Source organism: Ursus americanus, chromosome 1 (assembly GCF_024610735.1).
Source record: "Ursus americanus isolate L20-20 chromosome 1, mUrsAme1.1.p, whole genome shotgun sequence".
Taxonomy (NCBI): domain Eukaryota; kingdom Metazoa; phylum Chordata; class Mammalia; order Carnivora; family Ursidae; genus Ursus; species Ursus americanus.
The window spans coordinates 103,356,217-103,377,222 of NC_142127.1; the positions used below are offsets into that span (position 1 = coordinate 103,356,217).

Here is a 21,006-nt window from a genome sequence, read left to right on the forward strand (position 1 = left end):
ATTTTGTCCTTTTGAGAAAGTTGTATCCACAAAATCACAGAGTATGCATCTTTTTGCTTTTCACTCGTTTTCATTCTCAGGAAATTTGGCCAGGTCATTGTATGTATTAGTGGCTGTTCTTTTTTATTGCTGTTTTCAGCTTTGAGTTATTATGAATTCAGTTTTGAGTTATTATGAATCAAGGTGCCATGAATTCAGTTTTGAGTTATTATGAATTAAGGGCTGTGTGTGTGTGTAAACGCGTGCATGTGGGTCTTTCTTTCTCTGGGATAAATGCCCGTGAGTGCAATTGCTGGGGTGGATAGTAGTTGCATATTTGGTTTGCAAAGAAAGTGCCAAGCTGCTTTTCAGAGTGCCAATACCATTCCACATTCCCACCAGTAACGTACGAGTGATCTAGCTTCTTCCCACCCTCTCCGGCCATTGGTGTTGCCACCCTAATGAGTGTGTGGTGATTTCTCACTGTGACTTTAATTTGCATCTCCCTCATGGCTAGTGCCATCTCTTCCTGGGCTCATTTGCCCTCTGTGCAGCCACACCAGCGAACTGCCTCCTTGGGTCTTTTGCCCATTTTCTAATGGATTGTTTTTTAACTGCTGAGTTTTGAGAGTTCTTTGTATGCTTTATGTTACTAGCTCTTCCTCAGATATGTGGTTTGCAAATATTTTCTCCTAGTCTGTAGTTTGTCTTCTCATGTTCTCAGTAGAATCCTTCCTGGAGGAGAAGTTTCTAATTTTGATCAAGTCCAAATTTCCTTTTATGAATTCTGCTTTTGATGTGTACTCTAAGAACTCTGCCTAGCCTTAGATCCCAAAGATGGTCTCCTGTATTTTAATAACAATTTTATAGTTGCACATTTTCCTTTTAAGTGCGTGATCCAGTTTGAATTCATTCTTGTACAATGTATGAGACTTAAGTAAAGGTTCATTTTTCTGTCTGTGGATATCTAATTGTTCCAGCACCATGTACTGTAAAGGTTATTCTTCCTTGAACTTTTGTACCTTTGTCAAAAATCAGTCAGGAATATTCGTGTTGGCCTATTTCACGGTTGTGTGCTCTCTTCTTTGGATCTATGCCTCTATCCCTCTACCGACAGTTAAGTTTAATTCTATCATCTCCATATTTGTTTTCTAATTGTGTAATCTGTTCTTTTTCCTTTTCCTTTCCTGTATTCTTTCTAATCAATCAAGTATTTTTTATTTTCTCACTTTATGTTCACTATTACTTTTTGTTACCCATTTTAGTATCATTTAAAGAATTACAAAATATATTACTAACTTATTACCTTAAGCTAGCACTTTATGGTGTCCAGAACAACACAATAACCTTACAAGTCCACTTACCCTTACCTACCTTATCGGTTGCTATTGTCATATATTTTATTTCTACATGTTATAAATACCTAAGACTTTGTCATTACTGTTGCCTTAAAAAACAGAATATTCTAAAGTTGTCTTTTATACTTTCAATAGCTGATCATTCTGTCTTACACTTCTTTGTTTTTACTTGGGATCAACTGCCTTTAGCCCGAAACATATCCTTTTAGTATTTTCATATTGTGGATCTGCTGCTGCTAAGTTCTCTCAGATTTTGTTTGTCTGGGAACCTCTCTATTTCATTCCATTTTGAAGGATATTTTCACTGGGTCTGGAGTTCAAGGTTGGCAGTTAATTCTTTCCAATCTCTAAAGACGCCGTGCATTGCCTTTTGGCGCCATAGTTTCTCTTGAGAAAGTCAGCAGTAATTCTTATTCTTATTTTTGTTTCCTTGAAGGAAAAAAAAATTTTTTTAAAGCCTAGTAAGATTTTGCCTTTTATCTTTGACTTTTAACATTCTGACTATGATGTGTTGAGATGTGATTTTCTTTGTGTTCATCCTACTCAGACCTCACTAAGGCTTCTGAATTTGTGGCTTCATGTCTTTCATCTGATTGGGAAAATTCATGGACATTACTTTTTCATATATTGCTTCTTTCCCATTCTCCTTCTTTTTTGGGGGGATTCCAACTACACACATAGTGCAACTATTGACCATGTCTCAAATGTCTCTTGTTCTCCATTCTGTTCTTTATATTCTTCTTCTTTTTATGCTTCGGTTTAGATTTCCTACTGGCTGGTCTTTAAGCTCTAACTGTCTTCTGCTATGTCCATGCTATTGTTAAACCAGTTCAAGGAGTTCTTAATTTCTGCTACTGCCATTTTCAGTTGTAGAATGTTCATTTGTTTCTTTCAAAAGTAGATTCTCAATTTATTTTTAAATATGGCATTCCTCGCTCTCCTACTTATATATGCTAGCACTCTGGGGAATGCAAAAAATAGAGTCAGCCAAGGATTTTATCCTCATGGAGCTTCTTAGCTTCTCCAGACACTCCTATATCCTTAAAATTTCTGTGATTACAACAGGAGAGGAACTTAGGAAACAAAGGGCTTCTGAGAGGTAGGACCTCACCCAGTGATGTCATCATGGGGAAACAGCACATCCAGAGTGATCCGGTCCTACAGATGTGGAAACTTGCTTTTGCCAGTACAGAAGCTTTGTCTGTCTTGTTCTCTTCTGTACTCTGAAGGCTTTGAAATATACCTGGCATATAGTGCTCAATAAATACTTATTGAATGAAAAAAATTAATAAAGATGGTCTGTCCCTGCAGCCTAATTTTGGATCTACAAATAACAGGAGAAGGTGGGACAGACTGTTATGTAAGTTGATGAATTTAGAATGAGACCTACAATTGCTAAGAGAATCAGACCCTGTAGACTTCTATCTTACAGAAAAATCAACATGAAACTATAATAACTCATCAGGAGGTTGCTTGGTGAATATGGAATCAGCAAGGGAGGTGGCTGGATGCTGTGATTGCTGCTGACATCTTGGGGCACATATTTAGCTTATAGGGATCAATCTGTATGGGAGCTAGTTTTGACTAATTTATTTGATAATATGTATTGAGGACTTGCCTTGTGCCAGAAAAGGTTACAATGGTGAACAAGCCAAAAAGACAATCATATAGTTCCTGCACTTACAGTCCTTCAGTAGATTCGGGAAGGAAGATACCAACAAAACAATCTCACTAGTAAATATAACATTAAAGCTCTGATAAAGCACCAGGAAGACCTAGTACACAGTACCAAGTGTATGCAGAGAAAGCAGACCTACTACGGATGGCTCAGAATGCTTCCTTAAGGAAGAAAGGCTTGGACTGAGACCTAAGAGATGAGTAGGAGTTAACAAGGCTAGGGACTGGGGGCATGGGAGTAAAGATAATTCTTGAGAGAGAACAGCATGTGCAAAGGCCCTGTGGTGGGAGGGCATACAGTGGGTTTGGGAGACAAAGAGGAAGGTCGGGGTGCTGAAGTGCAGCTGGGAAGGGAGAGTGGGTGAAGAGCTTGGGGAAGAGGGCACTGGCCAGGTCAGACATGGCCTTGTAAGCCTGGCTGAAGACTGTCATCTTTATTCTTAAAATGTCATCGAACAGGTTCAGCATGGAGTGGTAAGATCAGATTTATATTTTGAAAGGAAGATTCAGGCTGCTGTATAGTCTCTGATCAAGTCACTTTGTTTGAATGATGATGGATTAATACTGCCTAACTCTATTCCTCTGAGTCCTTTTTCTTCTTCTTTTCTATGTACGAAGTTGACTATTCCCCTGCTGCTAATGGTCTTCCTGAGGATGGAATTTGGTATAGTTAATTAAGTTTCAGCTAACGAAACTAAAACCACATCCAATTTATGTCTCCAAAGTTTACACCTAAGCCATTGGATTGGAATTTGGGGCACTCAAAACTCCGTAGTTACACAATTACCATCAATCTATTGGGATACCCTGAGCACACCCACTGCATGTTAAACCAGATTAATTCCAAGAGGGAAATTCACAGCAGCCCCTCCCTGTGACATATCACGAGTCATGACATGGAAAGGGCACACACCAGATTTCAAGGAATGAGAGGGGGCAGGCATGTGAGAGGGCGAGGAAGCCCAGTCTGATGTTGGGCCTGCACAGTGAAACTTGCTGGATAAAAGGAGAAAGCCTATTTTCAGCCAGAGCGGTACAGCCACTTCCTGCCTTCATTTCCCACTTTGCTTGGCTTGAATTCCATGTTTGATCATCAAAAACATCGCTTTTTCATGCAGATGTGCAGGACATCAATAGAGTCAATGTCATCATCAATTAGTCGTCCCCCCCCCCCCCGGGTGAGAGAATAACGTACAGACAACCCTCGTTAGGCTTCAGGTGTGTACCCTCAAGGAGGGCTATGAAGGCTATTCAGGTGTCGAACAGAAAAGTCAGAGTTAAACTATGAAACTGTAGGCTGTAAAATCAAGACAAAATGGATCGGGACAGTGTCATCCTAAAGGGACTGGCTGAACTAGACACTTTTGCAGCTGGATGCATGAAAAGTGCTAAGAGAGTACGTGGATTGCAAGAAGGGTTGATCAGCCATGGAACCCTGAGAAAGCCATCAAAGGAGCAAAGGTTGCTTATCCACCTGCTGACACTGTTGGGGTGGTGGTGGGGGGGGAGTCTGGCCTCTCCCTGGAGGATTCTGGCCTCAGTGGCTGGGCTGGCTCTGGAATGAAAGTGGAAGTAGGGGCCTAGGTTAGAAAAAAGCCCATTCTTTCCTCCTGTGTGTCTCCTTTGCTCCCATGTGACTACCACATACACAACACTTCTGACACCAGATGTGTGTGTGGGTTTCCCACACCAAGCAGCCCTGGGTGTCCTGCAATTTGACTCCATTCTGATACTGTCTACTTAGAAATAGCATCAGATCCCACAGGTTGAGGGCTCTGTCCCACATGACTGCTCCCCCACGCCCCCGTGTCAGACGCCAATCACAAGTCTGTGTTGTCACCTGTGCTTCCAACCTACTGGTTATAAATCTGAGGTTCCATGACCCCTTCCTTGCGTTCAATTACTTTGTTATAGTGGTTCACAGAACTGAGGGAAACACTTCACGTTTTCCAGTTTATTAAAGGATGTGTTAAGGGTACAGACCAACAGACAGACCAAGTGGTACTTAGGGCGAGTTCTGGGAGGGTACCGAGCACAGAAGCTTCCGTCCCTGTGGAGCAGGGGTGGTCACCCTCCTGGTTCATGTGTGTGTTCACCCTCCTGACATTCTTGGGATTTCACGGAGGCTTCTTCACACAGGCACAATCAATTATTAACTCCTTTTCAAGCCCTTCTCCCCTCCTAGAGGATGGGGGGGGGTAGGGCTGAAAATTCTAAGCTTGTAATCATGGCTTGGTCTTCCTGGTGACGGGCCCCTAGGCAAGGGCCATCCAGGATCCCACCCAGAGTTGTCTCATTAGAACAAACGTGCTCCAAGTACTCTCATGACTTAAGGATTCACAAGGGTTTTAGGAGCTCTGTGCCAGGAACTGGAGGCAAAGACCTATATATATTTTCTATTATCTCCCAGGGCCCAGTAAATGAACTTTGAATATGAGGATTTAACTGGCTACTCCCAAACACCGTGAGATGGATTGGCAATTTAAAATTCAACTCATCTGATCCCCTGCTCACAAAGAACTTGCTCATTGCCACTGGCCGCCGTTCCAGATCTTCCTACAGGGAGACAGGGGCAGGCATTCCAGGCGCCTCACTGGCTCCCCTGATGGTCCTCATCCTATCTTGGCTTGGCTAGCGGGAATTCCGCGCATCTGTGGGGGGCGGGCAGGTTACTCTCAGACTGTTGAATGGACCCCATTTATGAGCCCACGTCCCTGAGAGCTACATGGTGGAACAAGGCAAATCCCCCCAAGGAAGGCGTCTCCCTGCGCAGCAGCTTGGGCCTGGCTGGGGTGCAGGGAGCACCCCGGACTCCGCACCGGGCGCCTGGATGGTGTTCCTGCTCGTGACTCAAATTTGCATCCGCATCATCCCTCCCATGCTCGTTTGCTACTCACCTTTTTACCTCCTTTCTTCTTTGCTTCTTTGACCGGATACTCCTTTTCTCTGTCCACAGCCAGTTTCAGATTTTTCAGCTCTTGTCGCATGAGCTCATCCACCTGGGCAAGTACAAAACACACCACTTTTGAGTGACTTTTTGTGCCTTGTGTTTTCTTTGTGAAGTTCAAAAATGGCTTCAACTCAGGGTCGGCCATGGGTGGGAAATTGTGAGGAAGCCCAATGGCGGCCGCCGATGACTTGTCTTGGTGCAGTGTAAGTGCCGTGTTACCTGCACTCTGATCTCCGACTCCAGTTCCTTCCGTTTCTCCTGTTTGATCAGTTCCGGGTCATAGTCCTGGGGGAAATTCCACGACTCGTCTTTATTCTTCCACAGGTCTGTGGTCCGGGAGGATCAAGAAAAGGAAAATGAACTTTTTTTTCAACATGAAGATGAACAAAAACAGTTACTGCAATATAAAACGCAGGTCTAATTTTCTGTTCTATTGTGTGGAATACAAGTTTGAATAAAATAATCAAGAGATTAGTGATGGCAGAGTGATGAGACTCATGTGTTTTTTTCTCCCAACTTCCCAAAGGGGAAAAATGTGCTTGTATAATATCTAAAAAAATGAAGACGAAAACTGCTAATGTGAAAACATAAAATAAAAAGTGTGATGCAAGTGGTAGTATTCTAATGACTATAACCATGTAAAAAACAATACATTAATTGTGGGATTATATAATTAGACAAATATGGGATGACTATTTTTGTAATATGTTTTATATTACTTTCATTGTTCAGATGATTCACTGAAAGATTCACTGAAAGACTTTATTGCTAGCTGAACCCACCAGTGATTGACCCCAGCCCCTTGTTAAAAGACAAGCTCGAACATACAAGCACCCATGGCTTTCCCCTGGTATATATATATTTTTAATTCCTTTTTGGATGTGTTTGAAATCATACATGTTTAACATTTCCCTTTTGCCTGGCCCTGGCAGTGAAGAGGATGGTTAGAGAAATGTGCCCTTAGGGGAAATAAGGATAATTTTGTATCACTGGAAAAAATTGAACTAAAACTCATTTCTCAGAGGGGGAATTCCAAATGTGTGCCGAGGTACAGATCAGTGGGAAGTGGGGTGGTGTCCTATGGAAAACGAGACTCGACAGTCTGGGAAATGAGCTCTTTTCCCAGAATCTGTGTTCAGAATGTGATGGAAACTTTCCAGAACTCCACCTGCAAACACCACCCAGCTCGGCTACTTCATTGGGAGCTCATCCTTAGGTCAATGATGCCCTTTAACTTGGGGGAGGCAACGGAGGGCTATGGGGACCAGGCAGAGGCGCCCCCACAACTGTCCACTGATGGCTACCACTTGGGAAGAAGGGGGACTGTGCGGGGCTGGATGGCAGTGACCATGTGAATGAATGGACAGAGGTTTCTCAACCATGGCCTTCCTTACAGGCATAGCAGGGGGATCCTGAGACTGGCCAGGAGTGTGTCCCCCTGACGCAGCTAACTGAGAAGGGAGGGACAGTCACAGTCACAGACAGAAACATACTTCTGGGGGCTGTGAAGAGCAAGGGGTGTCAACCATGAAGACTGAGTGTGGAGAAGGTGCCTGGAGAGACACTGGGGCAAACAAATGAGAAGGGAGGGTCAAATCTGCAAATCAGTCCCAGGGGTCTGAGGTCAGCAAAAGAGACCAGAGACGAAAGAAGGGACGAGATGCGGTGTGACCCAGGAAAAGCCGCAGATCCTGGAGAGATGGACAGCATAGCAAGGAGATTCTGATGCATGACTCAAAGCTGGCCAATGGGCAAAAAAAAATTGCCCAAGGGCCTTGGCCATCTGATGCCTGCCCTGGGGACACGGCCCATGGTTGGGGTCAGGTGGAACCGCCGTCCTACTGCTCATCGGCTGTTGGATCTTATGGTTTTCATCCTTCTGATTGACAATTCCTACTTCCTTTTTTTTTTTTTTTTTAAAGATTTTATTTATTTATTTGACAGAGAGAGAGAGACAGCCAGAAAGAGAGGGAACACAAGCAGGGGGAGAGGGAGAGGAAGAAGCAGGCTCCCAGCGGAGGAGCCCGATGTGGGGCTCGATGTGGGGCTCGATGTGGGGCTCGATGTGGGGCTCGATGTGGGGCTCGATCCCAGAACGCCGGGATCACGCCCTGAGCCAAAGGCAGACGCTTAACGACTGAGCCACCCAGGAGCCCCTGGGGAAAACTTTAAAATGTATGGATACTACGATGCTGTTTTCTTACGTGTTTGAAATTGTAAGCTCTCCCCCTTGAAAATACTATGAAGGGTTTAAACCTGTTAAAACGTACTACTGACCACTAATTCTTGTTTAACAGATGCCCCCCTTACACGATCGTTAATCTCCCACAGCAAAGCTCACCTGCTTTTATGAAGATATTTTAAAGTAAAACAGCTTTGTTGTGGCGAGGAAGCTACTTTGCTTTCTCACTAGACAGACTCGCTAAATCTGGAAGCGGTGAATTTCCTAAAGAAAGGGACGCAGAATATTGAACAGGAAGGAACACCAGGCGATTATTCATGTAAAAGCCGTGGCACCTCGTAACAAATTCTCATTCCGGAGTTGTAACTGTCTCACGAATAAAGCGGTGCTCAGTGGCCTTTGCTGAGTTCACCTCTACCGCCCTTTGAATGGTCCTGGTTTTGCGCGGAAATTTTGCTTTTCTCATGACACTTCTGCACAGGGCACCTCTCAATCCCTTCAAGAATTTCATGGACATTTACAAATGCAGGAAGCTTTTCAGGGCCCTCAAAGCACAACAACTGCCCCACGAGCTTTCATCCCCAGAGAGTGAAAAGCTGGCCGGGGCAGTTTCTCACGTAGGGGGGTGATTAAAATGCTAATGTCTTATTTGAAAAGGAAAACCTTTGATTTTTGAGAAGAGAATTCTAAGATGAAGACATTTAATTTCTTTAAATGACCAGAGACCTGGCAGATAACACAGGAAACGCCACAACCCAGTGAGGAAAATGGCCCTTCACGCTTCCTGCTCCCAAGTGACCACTGCTCGGGTTTTTAAAAAAAATTTTTTTTTAGCCTTAATGGAAACAGATATTCTACAAACAGCGTAATGGAAACATATTACACAAACGGTGTGGAAAGTCTCAAGAGACTTCCCGAGCAGGTCAGCAGGTCGCAAGCCTTGGCTTCCCGCGGGAACATCCGATTTCCCCCCAAGTTAATTTTTGCTTTTATCAAAATAATACACTCACATTGTATTAGACCAAGTCGGAGAATATGGAAAGGATTATAACAAAAAACTCTAATTCTGCCTTCCAGAGAAATTGCCCAATGGCATTCATTTCTGTATTCATTAATTCTTTTAAAATTGAGTGGAATAGTTTCAGATTTATCTGCAAATCTGATTTATTCATAAGTTTAGGGGCGCCTGGGTGGCTCAGTCGTTGGGCGTCTGCCTTGGGCTCAGGGCGTGATCCCAGAGTCCTGGGGTCGAGCCCCACATCAGGCTCCTCTGCTGGAAGCCTGCTTCTTCCTCTCCCACTCCCCCTGCTTGTGTTCCCTCTCTCGCTGGCTGTCTCTCTCTGTCAAATAAATAAATAAAATCTTTTTAAAAAAGAATAAGTTTAATTCATGAATTGGTGGAGCCTGGTTATGGGGCAGGTGCTGCTCTCAGAGTGGGCAGACAGTGGGGAGCCCTGCCGTCTGGGACCTGGCGTCCCCTGTGGGGAGGCAGGGACACCCACATCTCCAGTCAGATGGAGGTAGGTAAAGGAGGGTGGGCACAGGTGTGAGGCTGGAGACCCTACAAGGGTCTCGGGGAAGGCCTGCAGGGACCAGCATTCCAGGCAAGGGGAACGGACAGCACCAGGTCCCTGAGGTGGGAGTGACTGGCTTGCTGGCGTAAGAGCACAGAGCCCATGAGAGGCAGGTGTGAGGTGGGTGTGAGGCGGGTGTGAGGTGGGTGTGAGGTGAGTGTGAGGTGGTCTAGCTTCCCGAGAGCTCTTCGAGCTGTGTTGCTGTTGTTATATGCTTCTCATGTGGTCGCACTGCTACTCTGTGATGTATGAGTTTGCGACAGGAGCCCCTGACTTCCTGTTATGGCGGAGGAGGGCTTTGCTGTCTCTCACCTTCCTGTCTTTCCCCTTATTCTCTCCTGACAGTTATTTCTGAGGAGAAGGGAGCCAGGCCTTCCACAGGCTGAGGGAAGCTGTTGCCTGAGGGAGGACTTCAGCAGAACACGAACTGGCCCATGACCTGATGTGTTCGAAGGTGCAAACAATGACCTTGGAGGCTGGTGACAGATGTGTAGAATATGAAGCTATGAGCGTGTCTGTAAAGACCAAAAGAAATGTGGCACAAGGTAGCATGTGAACGAGGGGCAGCTCCTGTTGTAGACACACCTGAGTTCAGTGGCATCCGTGGCATGCCGGTGACCCTGCCGTGTGATGCGTGCGGTTCCTAGCCGGGCCTTGGATGTTGTTGCTACCAGTCTAATTTGCACAAGGCACTCAACTTATGCCCCTGTCCCCATCCCATCCACTTCCACCACACTCCATGTGCTGTAGGTTGATGGCACGTGCCATCTTTGTATCTCCACGGTAGCCTTGCACATCGGACACCGTGGTTGTTGAATGAATACATAAGGGAGTGAATGTGTCTGATAGTGATTGCTCTGCACTGGCTTGTAGTGATTTGAGGGCACCTGCACCCCAATGTTTAGAGCAGCAATGTCCACAATAGCCAAACTATGGAAAGAGCCCAGATGTCCCTCGACAGATGAATGGAGAAAGATGTGGTGTATATACAATGGAATATTACTCAGCCATCAAAAAGAATGAGATCTTGCCATTTGTAACAGTGTGGTTGGAACTGGAGGGTATTATGCTGAGCAAAATAAGTCAGTCAGAGAAAGACAAATACCATATGATCTCACTCATATGTGGAATTTAAGAAACAAAACAGATGAACATAGGGGAAGGGAGGGAAAAATAAAATAAGATGAAACCAGAGAGGGAGACAAACCATAAGAGACTCTTCACCATAGGAAACAAACTGAGGGCTGCTGGAGGGGAGGAGGGTGGGGGTGGGGTCACCGGTGACGGGCATTAAGGGGGGCGTGTGATGGCATGAGCACTGGGTGTTGTATGCAGCTGATGAATCACTGAAATCTATCCCTGAAATTAATAATACACTGTACGCTAAGTAGCCTGAATTTAAAGAAAATGTTAAACAACAGAGACTCGACTTCTCGAACTTGAGCAGCAGCAGGTGTTCTAACAGCACCTGCCCACAGAGGGGTCGTGGTGTTACTGCTCCCGGTTGTCGGGAAGACGAGTGAGATGAGCATAGCAAATCAAAGGCTTGCGTGCCTTGGGCGTCTAAAAACATGAGGTTACTGCTTTGACCTCCTTCCTCCCCAGTTAAAGCAGCTGCCAAATCCTGCTGATGTCCCCAGTCCCCCGGGCCTCACCCTCGTTCGGCATCGCGTGCAGGGTGGCACCCTCGCCACTAGTGGAAAGTGAGAGAATTTTGGGTGCTGCACGGACATTTTTATTTTATACAACTAGTGTCTTAAACCTGAAATGACGTTGATATTGCTGCTGGGCGTGAGGCTCAATGTATCGGGGTAAAAACCATGAGTCAAGGAAAATTTTGTTAAGTATAAATAGTACCAGGGCTGTCCAGATAAGACCAGAGTTAGGGAAGAAGCCCACACAAGACCGACGTTTGGAAATACTCCACACCCTTACTGCATTTTTTAGCAATTACCAAAGAGCACCGATGACCGGGGTCATCGTGGCCGGTCTTTCTGTGTTGGGATTCATCCTGAGGATGGAGTGGAGCCAAAGGAGCTGGATAATTGCTCCAGTAAATTGTAATAGAAACGTCTGAGAGACCAATTCCTACACGTGCAGCTCCCCTCGGATTCTAGCTACTATGCTAATTATGCCAAACAATGGACAAAAGAATTATGTGTCAGTCTGCGGGCACCTGTCTTGGTCTGACAGGATTAAAACATGTTATTGTACATCTGGTATTGATTTTCTTCATTTAAACAACCCAGGACAATCCCTTTCATTCCCAGCGAGAGAATGTTCAGCTGAAGTCCCACGGGTTCGAAAACAGAACGGAGGTTTAGATTGTGTTCTCGTACTATTGATATCCGGCTCTTTGACCGATCCTCTGCCTTTAGGCGACGCAAAGGAATTGTAAAATCGAGACGGACAGAAAGCCCGGGCTATGAGCTGCATGTTTTCAGCCTCTCCCGACTGAGCGCCGAATTCGTCCCCACACAGCCGGGTGCCAGGGCCAGGGGTCATGCTGGCCGGACCGGGAAACTCCCCAGTTGCCCCGCGTATTCTCCTAAACCAACCTTTGTACACGTTATTTCCTTCCTCCATCGTGGGAAGGAAAACACTCGGTGACATTTTCCAGCCCTCATCTTCTTCCTGTTAAAGAAGAAGGACATGTCTGTTAATTACAGGGCTACTTTGTCCGGACTAGACAGTACAAGGCGCACGCATCCTGATGACTGGATTATGGGAAGGCCCACAGGCTTTTTGCTGGTTTATGAGTGAAGGTCCAGCCCCTTGCCCACCCACCTGGGCAGTTTCCCTGCTGGCCAGTCTGAGCAGGGAGTGTTGTGTCCACCAATCAGGGCATGGATGGTTCTAGAAACTTAGCTCTGCCTGCAGGCTCACTGAGGTGCCCCTGTATCAGTCACCTCTCCCAGAGTACCCCAGGCCCTGAGTGCCGTCTGATGTTCTGGTTCCTTCTTTGCTCTGGAAGCTGATCCCAGCCCGAGTCCTCCTGCCACCCTCCAGCAGCTTGTGGGGACATCAAGCTGGCTGCAAAGTAAGAAAAGGCTGGAGGTGCCATCTTCTTTCTCATCAGAATTCCATTTTCCCATCTTCTTTTGTGTAAAATTCCTCTTTGGTCTGAGGCCAATGTGTCCTCTTCCATGAAGCCATTCTTTCTGTATTGGGATCTTTCTGTGAAAAAGACTCTCTCCGTACTGTGTAGGATTTGCTTATGCTTCCTGGCACCCACTTCTCTGGCTCAGCAGATCTCGGGAAGGGAGGCTGTGCTGTGACCTGATGGGGGAGTCCCAAAGCCTGGTCAATGAGAGTCCGAGAATCCCAGCGCAGGACCACCTGGGATCCTTCACATGAACCGGCATGTGGCAAAGTACTAATAGGGCCACCTCTGTTACATTTTTAAAGTGCAGGCATTTGGCAAATACCTCTGAACATACAGGTTCAAATGTCAGATTGGTCACTCAGTGGCTTTCAGATAATCCGATTGGTCCCTTAGGGTCTGCGTCCTCGGGGTGGGGGGGGGTGACTGTGATTTGGAAGAGGCTGATTATTTCCCACTCAACTAGCAGTGAAATTATACTCTAATTCTAGATGCAGAAGTGAAAATCGGCTCAGGAGCTCTCATTACTATTAACTATAATAAAAAAAAATGAACGAAAAACTGTGATAGCCCGTGGCAAAAAAAAATTAAGCCTCTCCTATTTTCAAGCTGGCATTAAGAATGTCATTTTACTTTTCGGCTCACACTTTTCTCTCAATTCCACTGAGATTAAGAATCAAAGTCACTCATGCCTTTTCGGGAATTAGAAAATGCTGTTCCTTTCTGGAAGTGTTGGTTTTTGAGCGTTTCAGAAGGAAACCTGAAGAAAACACACGCCCTTTTCTCAGAGGAACGCATTTTCACGTAGAAGTTTACATACAATTTCAGGGAGTCTATCTTCGGGGTCTCTGTTTCCTGGATTAAGGGCTTCTGTCTCCTCCGGAGCTCGGCAGCTCCTCACTTCCTGCTATCTTCCTCTCTCGCTGCCTTTCAGTGGGCACAGGGGATGCTCGATACGGACATTTCCACGATGACGACCTTATTCCTGACAGCAGCCTCTGGAAATTCACAACACTCACTTCTCCATCTTTGTGAAACAGGACAAAACTTTGGTTGAAAGCCCCTAAAATAATACAAGAACGTGGCTCAGTGGTTCAGTATGGAGCGCCTCCCTGGGCCAGGCACGGGGTCACGGAAAGGCTGGGGGGCACCGCAGACAAACAGAAGCTTTTAAAGCTAATGGTCCTGTATCTGGGTGCCAGGCTCTTCCCAGGATTTAGCACGAAGTTGGGTGAATATAGAGAAGACTCTTTAGTATTCACATGATCATGTGCTCAGGACAGATAAAATCCATTTAAAATAGTTCCAAATGGTTTAACATATGGCTTGAAAAATAACAAAGAGAAAGGAGTTGTAAGGATGGATTGCATAGTGCTCCTTTTCTGGCTCCTAAAGCCAACGTGAGGTCCACACGGCTGACTTGTCAGGCAAATGGCGTAACTTTGGTGCTGAAAGCACATTTGCAAAGATGGCTATTGGCTTGCAGAGATGTGCCCCTCATGCTAGCATTCCCCTCTATCACATGTTCTTGACAGGGGATCTCCTTACCTGCAATCCTTAACACTTTGAGAGATGGTTGGCAAACCAAAGATCCAACAGAAAGATAACTCTTTTACTGCTGAATTTTGAGAAATCTTTATAGATTCTAGATGCAAATATTTTCTCCCAGTTCCTAGCTTGTCTTTTCATCCTCTTCACAGAGCAGAAGTTTTTTATTGTGATGAAGTCCAATTTATCAATCATTCCTTCTACGGATACTTTTGGTGTCCAGTGTAAGAACTGTTTGCTTAGCCCTAGATCCTGAAGATTCCCCCCCTCTTTTTACCTAAAGATTTTACGGTTTTACATGTGAGTCCATGATCCACGTTGAGTTAATTTTTGTATAAGGTACAAGATAGACATTCTTTTTCTTGTCTAGGGGATGAAAAGATTAATTCTTGGAAGCCCATCTTGAAGCTGTTTATGGTGCTTGTATGTTTTCCCTGTGCTAGCTCCGGTGAAGAGGAAAACCCCTAGACGGATCTCTTTGCTTCTGTCCTTCCGCATCTCAGGATAGAGGGTCTCTGGATGGGTTCAGATACGAAACTGAAAACTTTCATGCTTTCACTGTTAAATTGTTTGCAAAGTTTTTTGATGAAATAGTCAAATGAATGTAAGATTACCAGCCAGGGTTATTTTATTTTATTTTATTTTATTTTATTTATTTATTTTTTTAGAGAGTGAGCACACGCACGCGAGCAGGGTTGGGGGGTGGAGAGGGGCAGCAGGAGACCAAGAGAGCGGATCTTAAGCAGACTTCCCGCTGAGCGCAGGGCCCGAATCGGGGCTCGATCTCATGACCTTGAGATCATGACCTGAGCTGAAATCAAGAGTCAGACGCCCAACTGAGACACCCAGGTGCCCCCTACAGTTATTTTATTTTAAAATGTTGTGCACAATTAGAGAGACCCTCTCTTTTCTCATGCTGCCAGCCCCACAGTAAATTTGAAATCCAAGCAGGGACACCGAAACCTACAAGTCTTCACCCTTAAACTTCCTTCCAGTCACCTCCAGGTTCAAACGTCTCAAGACTCCACAGGGACACTCATTAATCCTCAGAGTCCTGAATAAACAGAGTGTCTAAGAGGAGCTCCCCACTGCTGTGCTAGGGTCAGGGGGTGAGATGTTTTGGGCAGGTCACTCTGAGACACATTTATGGAGATAGAGGGGAACCCAGGAAGGGGTTGAGGTGGGAGGGTAAGCAGTCATAAAAGGGTGACCGTGGGTCTCTGTGAGCTAGGGGAGGGTGTTACCCTACTGCTGACTATGAGCCCAGATCTTCATACCACCAGTTGGATGTATCTTTCCTTCTTCATTATTTTCAGAAAAAATCAACAAGGTAAACAGAACTCACTTGCTTCGATCTTGACCTTGTGAATGACGTTTGGCTTTAAACGCATCCTCCCGTGTGCATGGATACGAACTTCTGAGGTGCTCTGACCCCTGGCTCACACTTGTCCTTGGGTGGGACCTCGGCTTGCATTGACCCTGCTTCCTGTCTCATGGTGCTCCCAGCCTGGACCTGTCTCCCTGTCTTGGTCACTTCCTTACCCACAGGCCATCCCAACCATGGCCGCAAACCACAAACCTTAGACTACAACTCACGCAATGCAAGTCTGCTCAAGTCACCACCCCCAGGATGACCCTTGACTTCTCCAGAAGGTTCTCCCTCATCCATGGCTGCTCCAAGCTTTCCCGACCCCACATCATGTACCCTCCCTGGCGTCTGTCATCCCTGCTCTGAAGTTGTCCTCTGGTTCTCCGGCTCAGCGATTGCCTGGAATCCTGCCTGGAGTCCATGGTCCCTGTCCAGCCTTCTGATCCACTCACCGCCAGACCCCTGTCAACAGGCCCTCTGCGGCCACTTAGGCTCACTTGTAACCATCTTGTGGACTGACGAAGCTTGTACTCATGTGATATTTTGACAAGAGTCTATTTTCCATTTATGGAGGTGAGTAGAAATATTAAAATAATCCTGTTTTTTGTTTTTAATATGAGGTCTTTCCCAAGTCTTCTGACTATATATGGACTAGAAATCGAGAAATGATGAAGTTTATAAAAATACCTGAAAGATAATCCCACAGCTACGCCGCTGTGAGACAGCGTAAGGGGTGAGTTGGTTACACAAGCTAAACTAAACTAGTTTCCTCTCTCCCCTGCCTTACCCTTTAACCAGGATGAGTAATAGATGCCTTTTTCTACAGATTAAAATACCAATTCTCATACCAAGATTTCAATAGCTTGTCTTGAGAATGCTTCTAGATGCCTTGGGATTGATTCTAGAAGAAGACTTCTAAAAGTTAATAGAAAAGATAATCTGACCTCAAAGATGAGTAGCAATAGAATGTAAATATATCAATTTCATTAGAGATTACCATTTATGATCACATTGTCTCTGTGTGGACCTGCACTTTTCACGAATAAATTCAGTTCCAAGTAACTCTGAAGGATGTTGCCTTTCATTTGCAACTACTTCGTAAGTGCTGATGTCCTCAAACTTTGATTTCTGTCCCAACTGTTCATCATTACATGACTCTTTAATAGCTAGTTAATAAAATACCTTCACTCAACAAAGACCAGATTGCATAGCTGGTAATTTCAAATTTTTTATGGAACAAGCTTCATTAACAGTGAATTTTTAATTACCAAGTGTCAAACTCCCTAATGCATATTTAGAGGAAGAGAATGCTTAGAATAAAATTGAAATTCTTCCAGTTGTCCTTATTCTTTGGCACAGCTTCAAAATTATCTTGCAGAGTGAGGGGAGGGTTTTAAAAATTAACTATCAACTAAGCTCTCTTCTTATTTTTTTCTGCAACAAGTTAGAAGTTTTGGGGCGCAAGCAGAGCAGTAGGGGAACAGGTGGCCTCGTGGGTTGGGTTCCCTGGAAACACTCAGATGGAGGCCGTGATTTACTGGGAACACCACTCACAGGGATGGAGGGAGAGAAGTAGCACTGGGCAGAGAAGCTGGTGCCACTGAGCTGTGATGCAATTGGATGTGAGCTGTCAGCTGACCCCACAGGGAGCCCAGGAGCTAGGAGAACCCTTCAGAGATGTCCCAAGGAGGGGGTTGGGTCTTTGTACCCAAACATGGCTATCCCTGGATACAGCTGCCTGGGGTGGGTGGTGGGACTTTGCATGGAGCAGCTCCTTTAGACCCAGAACAATTCCTGGGGAGGAATTAGGTGAGGGGTCAGCACAACACACCGGGTAGCTGGGGACGGAGGTGGACTGGGTTGTGCCCAGAGTGATCAGTAAGGGGTCTCTCTTCTCTTGTTCACAGCAGTGGAACATGGTTAAGGAGATGGACAAAGACACATGGGGGCAGGTGGAAGATTTCTGCTGATCATGGTGCAGATGATGAGCCTTGCAAAAGGGGCAATTGCCTCCAGCTGGGTAGCTGCAATCGTGCAAGGGATTTTAACAAAACGTTGGCTTTCATCACAAAATGTCGGCTTTCATAAATGCAAGATGTTGCATTTATGTGGAGTTGGGGTATTTTTTAAAATTTAAATTCAATTAGCCAACCTACAGTACATCATTAGTTTCAGATGTAGAGTTCAACAATTCATCAGTTGCATGTAACACCCAGTGCTCATCACACCATATGCCCTCCTTAATGCCCGTCACCCAGTGACCCCATTCCCCCGCCCACCTCCCCTCCAGCAGCCCTGTTTGTTTCCTATAGCTAAGAGTCTCTCATGGTTTGTCTCCCTCTCTGTTGACTTCCTATTCAGTTTTCCCTCCCTTCCCCTATGCTCCTCCATTTTGTTTCTTAAATTCCACATATGATGAAATCATATGATAATTGTCTTTCTCTGATTGGCTTATTTCACTTAGCATAATACCCTCTAGTTCCATCCACATCAATGTAAATGGTAAGTATTCATTTTTTCTGATGACTGAGTAATATTCCATTGTGTATATATACCACATCTTTTTTTATCCATTCATCTGTCGATGGACAAGAGACTCATTTTAGACCCAAAGACACCTCTAGGTTGAATGTGATGGGGTGAAGCACCATTTATCACGTTAATGCACATCAAAAGAAAGCTGGGGTAGCAATCCTTATATCAGAAAATTAGATTTTTAAACCAAAGACTTTAGTAAGGGATGAAGAGAGACACTGTATCATACTTAAAGGGTCTATCCAACAAGAAGATCTAACGATTATAAATATTTATGCTCCTAACTCGGAGCAGCCAAATATATAAACCAATGAATAACAAAATTAAAGAAACATATTGGTAATAATACAATAATAATAGGGGATTTTGACACCCCACTCACAGCAATGGATAGATCACCTAAGCAGAAGACCAACAAGGAAACAAGGGCTTTGAATGACACACTGGATCAGATGGACTTCACAGATATATACAGAACATTCCATCCTAAAGCAACAGAATACACATTTGTCTCAAGTGCACATGGAACATTCTCCAGTATAGATCACATACTGGGTCACAAATCGGGTCTCAACCAGTACCAAAAGATTGGGATTATTCCCTGCATATTTTCAGACCACAATGCTTTGAAATTTGAACTCAATCACAAGGGGAAATTCAGAAGGAACTCAAATACTTGGAGGCTAAAGAGCATCCTACTAAAGAATGAATGGATCAACCAGAAAATTAAACAAGAATTAAAAAAAATTCATGGAAACAAATGAAAATGAAAACACAACTCTTCAAAACCTTTGGGATACAGCAGAGGTGGCCCTAAGAGGGAAGTACATAGCAATACAAGTCTTTCTCAAAAAATTAGAAAAGTTTCAAATACATAAGCTAAACTTCCACCTAAAGGAGCTGGAGAAAGAACAGCAAATAAAGCCTAAATCAAGCAGAAGAGAAATAATAAAGATTAGAGAAATAATAAAGATTAAAGAAATCAATGAAATAGAAACCAAAAGAATAGAACAGATTGACGAAACTAGAAGCTGGTTCTTTGAAAGGATTAACAAGATCAATAAGCTCCCAGCCAGACTTACCAAAAACAAAAGAGAAAGGACCCAAATTAATAAAATCATTAATAAAAGAGGAGAGATCATGACCAACACCAAGGAAATACAGACAATTTTAAGCACATATATGAGCAACTATATGCCAACAAATTAGGCAATCTGGAAGAAATGGATGCATTCCCAGAAACTTGTAAACGACCGAAACTGAAACAGGAAGAAATAGAAAACCTGAACACACCCATAACCAGCAAGGAAATTGAAGCAGTAATCAAAAATCTCCCAACAAACAAGAGCCCAGGGCTGGATGGCTTTCCAGGGGGAGTTTACCAAATATTTAAAGAAGAACTAATACCTATTCTTCTGAAGCTATTTCAAAAAATAGAAATGGAAGGAAAACTTCCAGACTTGTTTTATGAGGCCAGCATTACCTTGATCCCAAAACCAGACAAAGACCCACCCAAAAGGAGAATTATGGACCAACATGGATGCCAAAATTCTCACCAAGATACTGGCCAATAGGATCCAACAGTACGTTAGAAGGATTATTCATCATGACCAAGTGGGATTTTTTTCCTGGGCTGCAAGGGTGGTTCAACATTCACAGACCAATCAATGTGATACATCATGTTAATAAAAGAAAGGACAAGAACCATATGAACCTCTCAACAGGTGCAGAAAAAGCATTTGACAAAATACAGCATTCTTTCTTGAGCAAAACTCTCCACAGTGAAGAGATAGAGGGAACATACCTCAACATCATAAAAGCCATCTATGAAAAGCCCACAGCGATTATCATTCTCAAGGGTGAAAAACTGAGAGCTTTTCCCCTAAGGTCAGGAGTTTGGGTATTGTCATTGTATATCCACCATCCTCCTTTCTTGCCTGCTCACAATTCCTGACTCCTTGGTCCAATCATTTGTCCTTGATGATGTAGCCTGTCCCATTTCTCTCCTGAACCCACACAAGGAATGTGACCATGGCTGCCTGAAGCAAGAGTGGGGTCTCTGTCTCTGGACAGAGTCATGGATGGACCATAACCCGTAAGGATCCATTCTCCTGAGTCAATTCAGATCGGACTTTTGGTCAGCTGTGAAGGAGGAGCTGTCTGTGCAGAAATGCTACTTTAAACATAATCACGCTTTAGTATGATTCGAGCTTCCAACCCGAGCTCCATCTCCCATAGATGAGGTTTCTGCTGGGACAAAGCTGTCCTGGGAGCACACCTCCCCACGTGCTCGAAGGTGAAGACCCCTCCAGTTCCTGCCCCAAGATAGCAGCACCTCCTCTTTCACTGTACAAGGGGAGGCCTGGCCCAAAGTGACACTGTTTGAATTCTGATTTCCTTTGGGTAGTAAGAAACACTTCCAACAAAATATATCCAATATGTCAACATGAAGTGATAAATTTGAACAAACACACTTGGTTAAAGTAGTTATTATTTTGACTTTGCAGTGGTCACCCGGTCTCTACCCTTGAGGAAAGACGAGGGGGATCATTTATTTTGAGGGAAAAAAATTCAAAGCTATCACATATTTGAATAACACATCAAGTATCGAAGTCACTAAAACCACCTTTATCCTCATAGGTATTTATTATAAGTCCTAGAGAGGATGATGACCAGTGATGGAGCAACATAAAAAAATACGGAAAAACAGTTGGTGGAACGGTTTCCTAGG

At 44.5% G+C, this 21,006-nt stretch overlaps 1 protein-coding gene across 1 annotated transcript in view; it reads right to left on the reverse strand.

Moving 5' to 3' along the window:
* The window catches only part of DRC11 (dynein regulatory complex subunit 11), a 146,810-nt gene that overhangs the window by 52,234 nt on the left and 73,570 nt on the right, over positions 1-21,006 (reverse strand). Inside the window, exons 9-11 of the mRNA XM_045794047.2 lie at positions 12,279-12,354; positions 6,184-6,290; positions 5,912-6,013 (exon numbers count right to left, since the gene is read on the reverse strand). Coding sequence (XP_045650003.2) covers positions 5,912-6,013; positions 6,184-6,290; positions 12,279-12,354 — 285 coding nt within the window. The remainder of the gene's footprint in view (positions 1-5,911; positions 6,014-6,183; positions 6,291-12,278; positions 12,355-21,006) is intronic.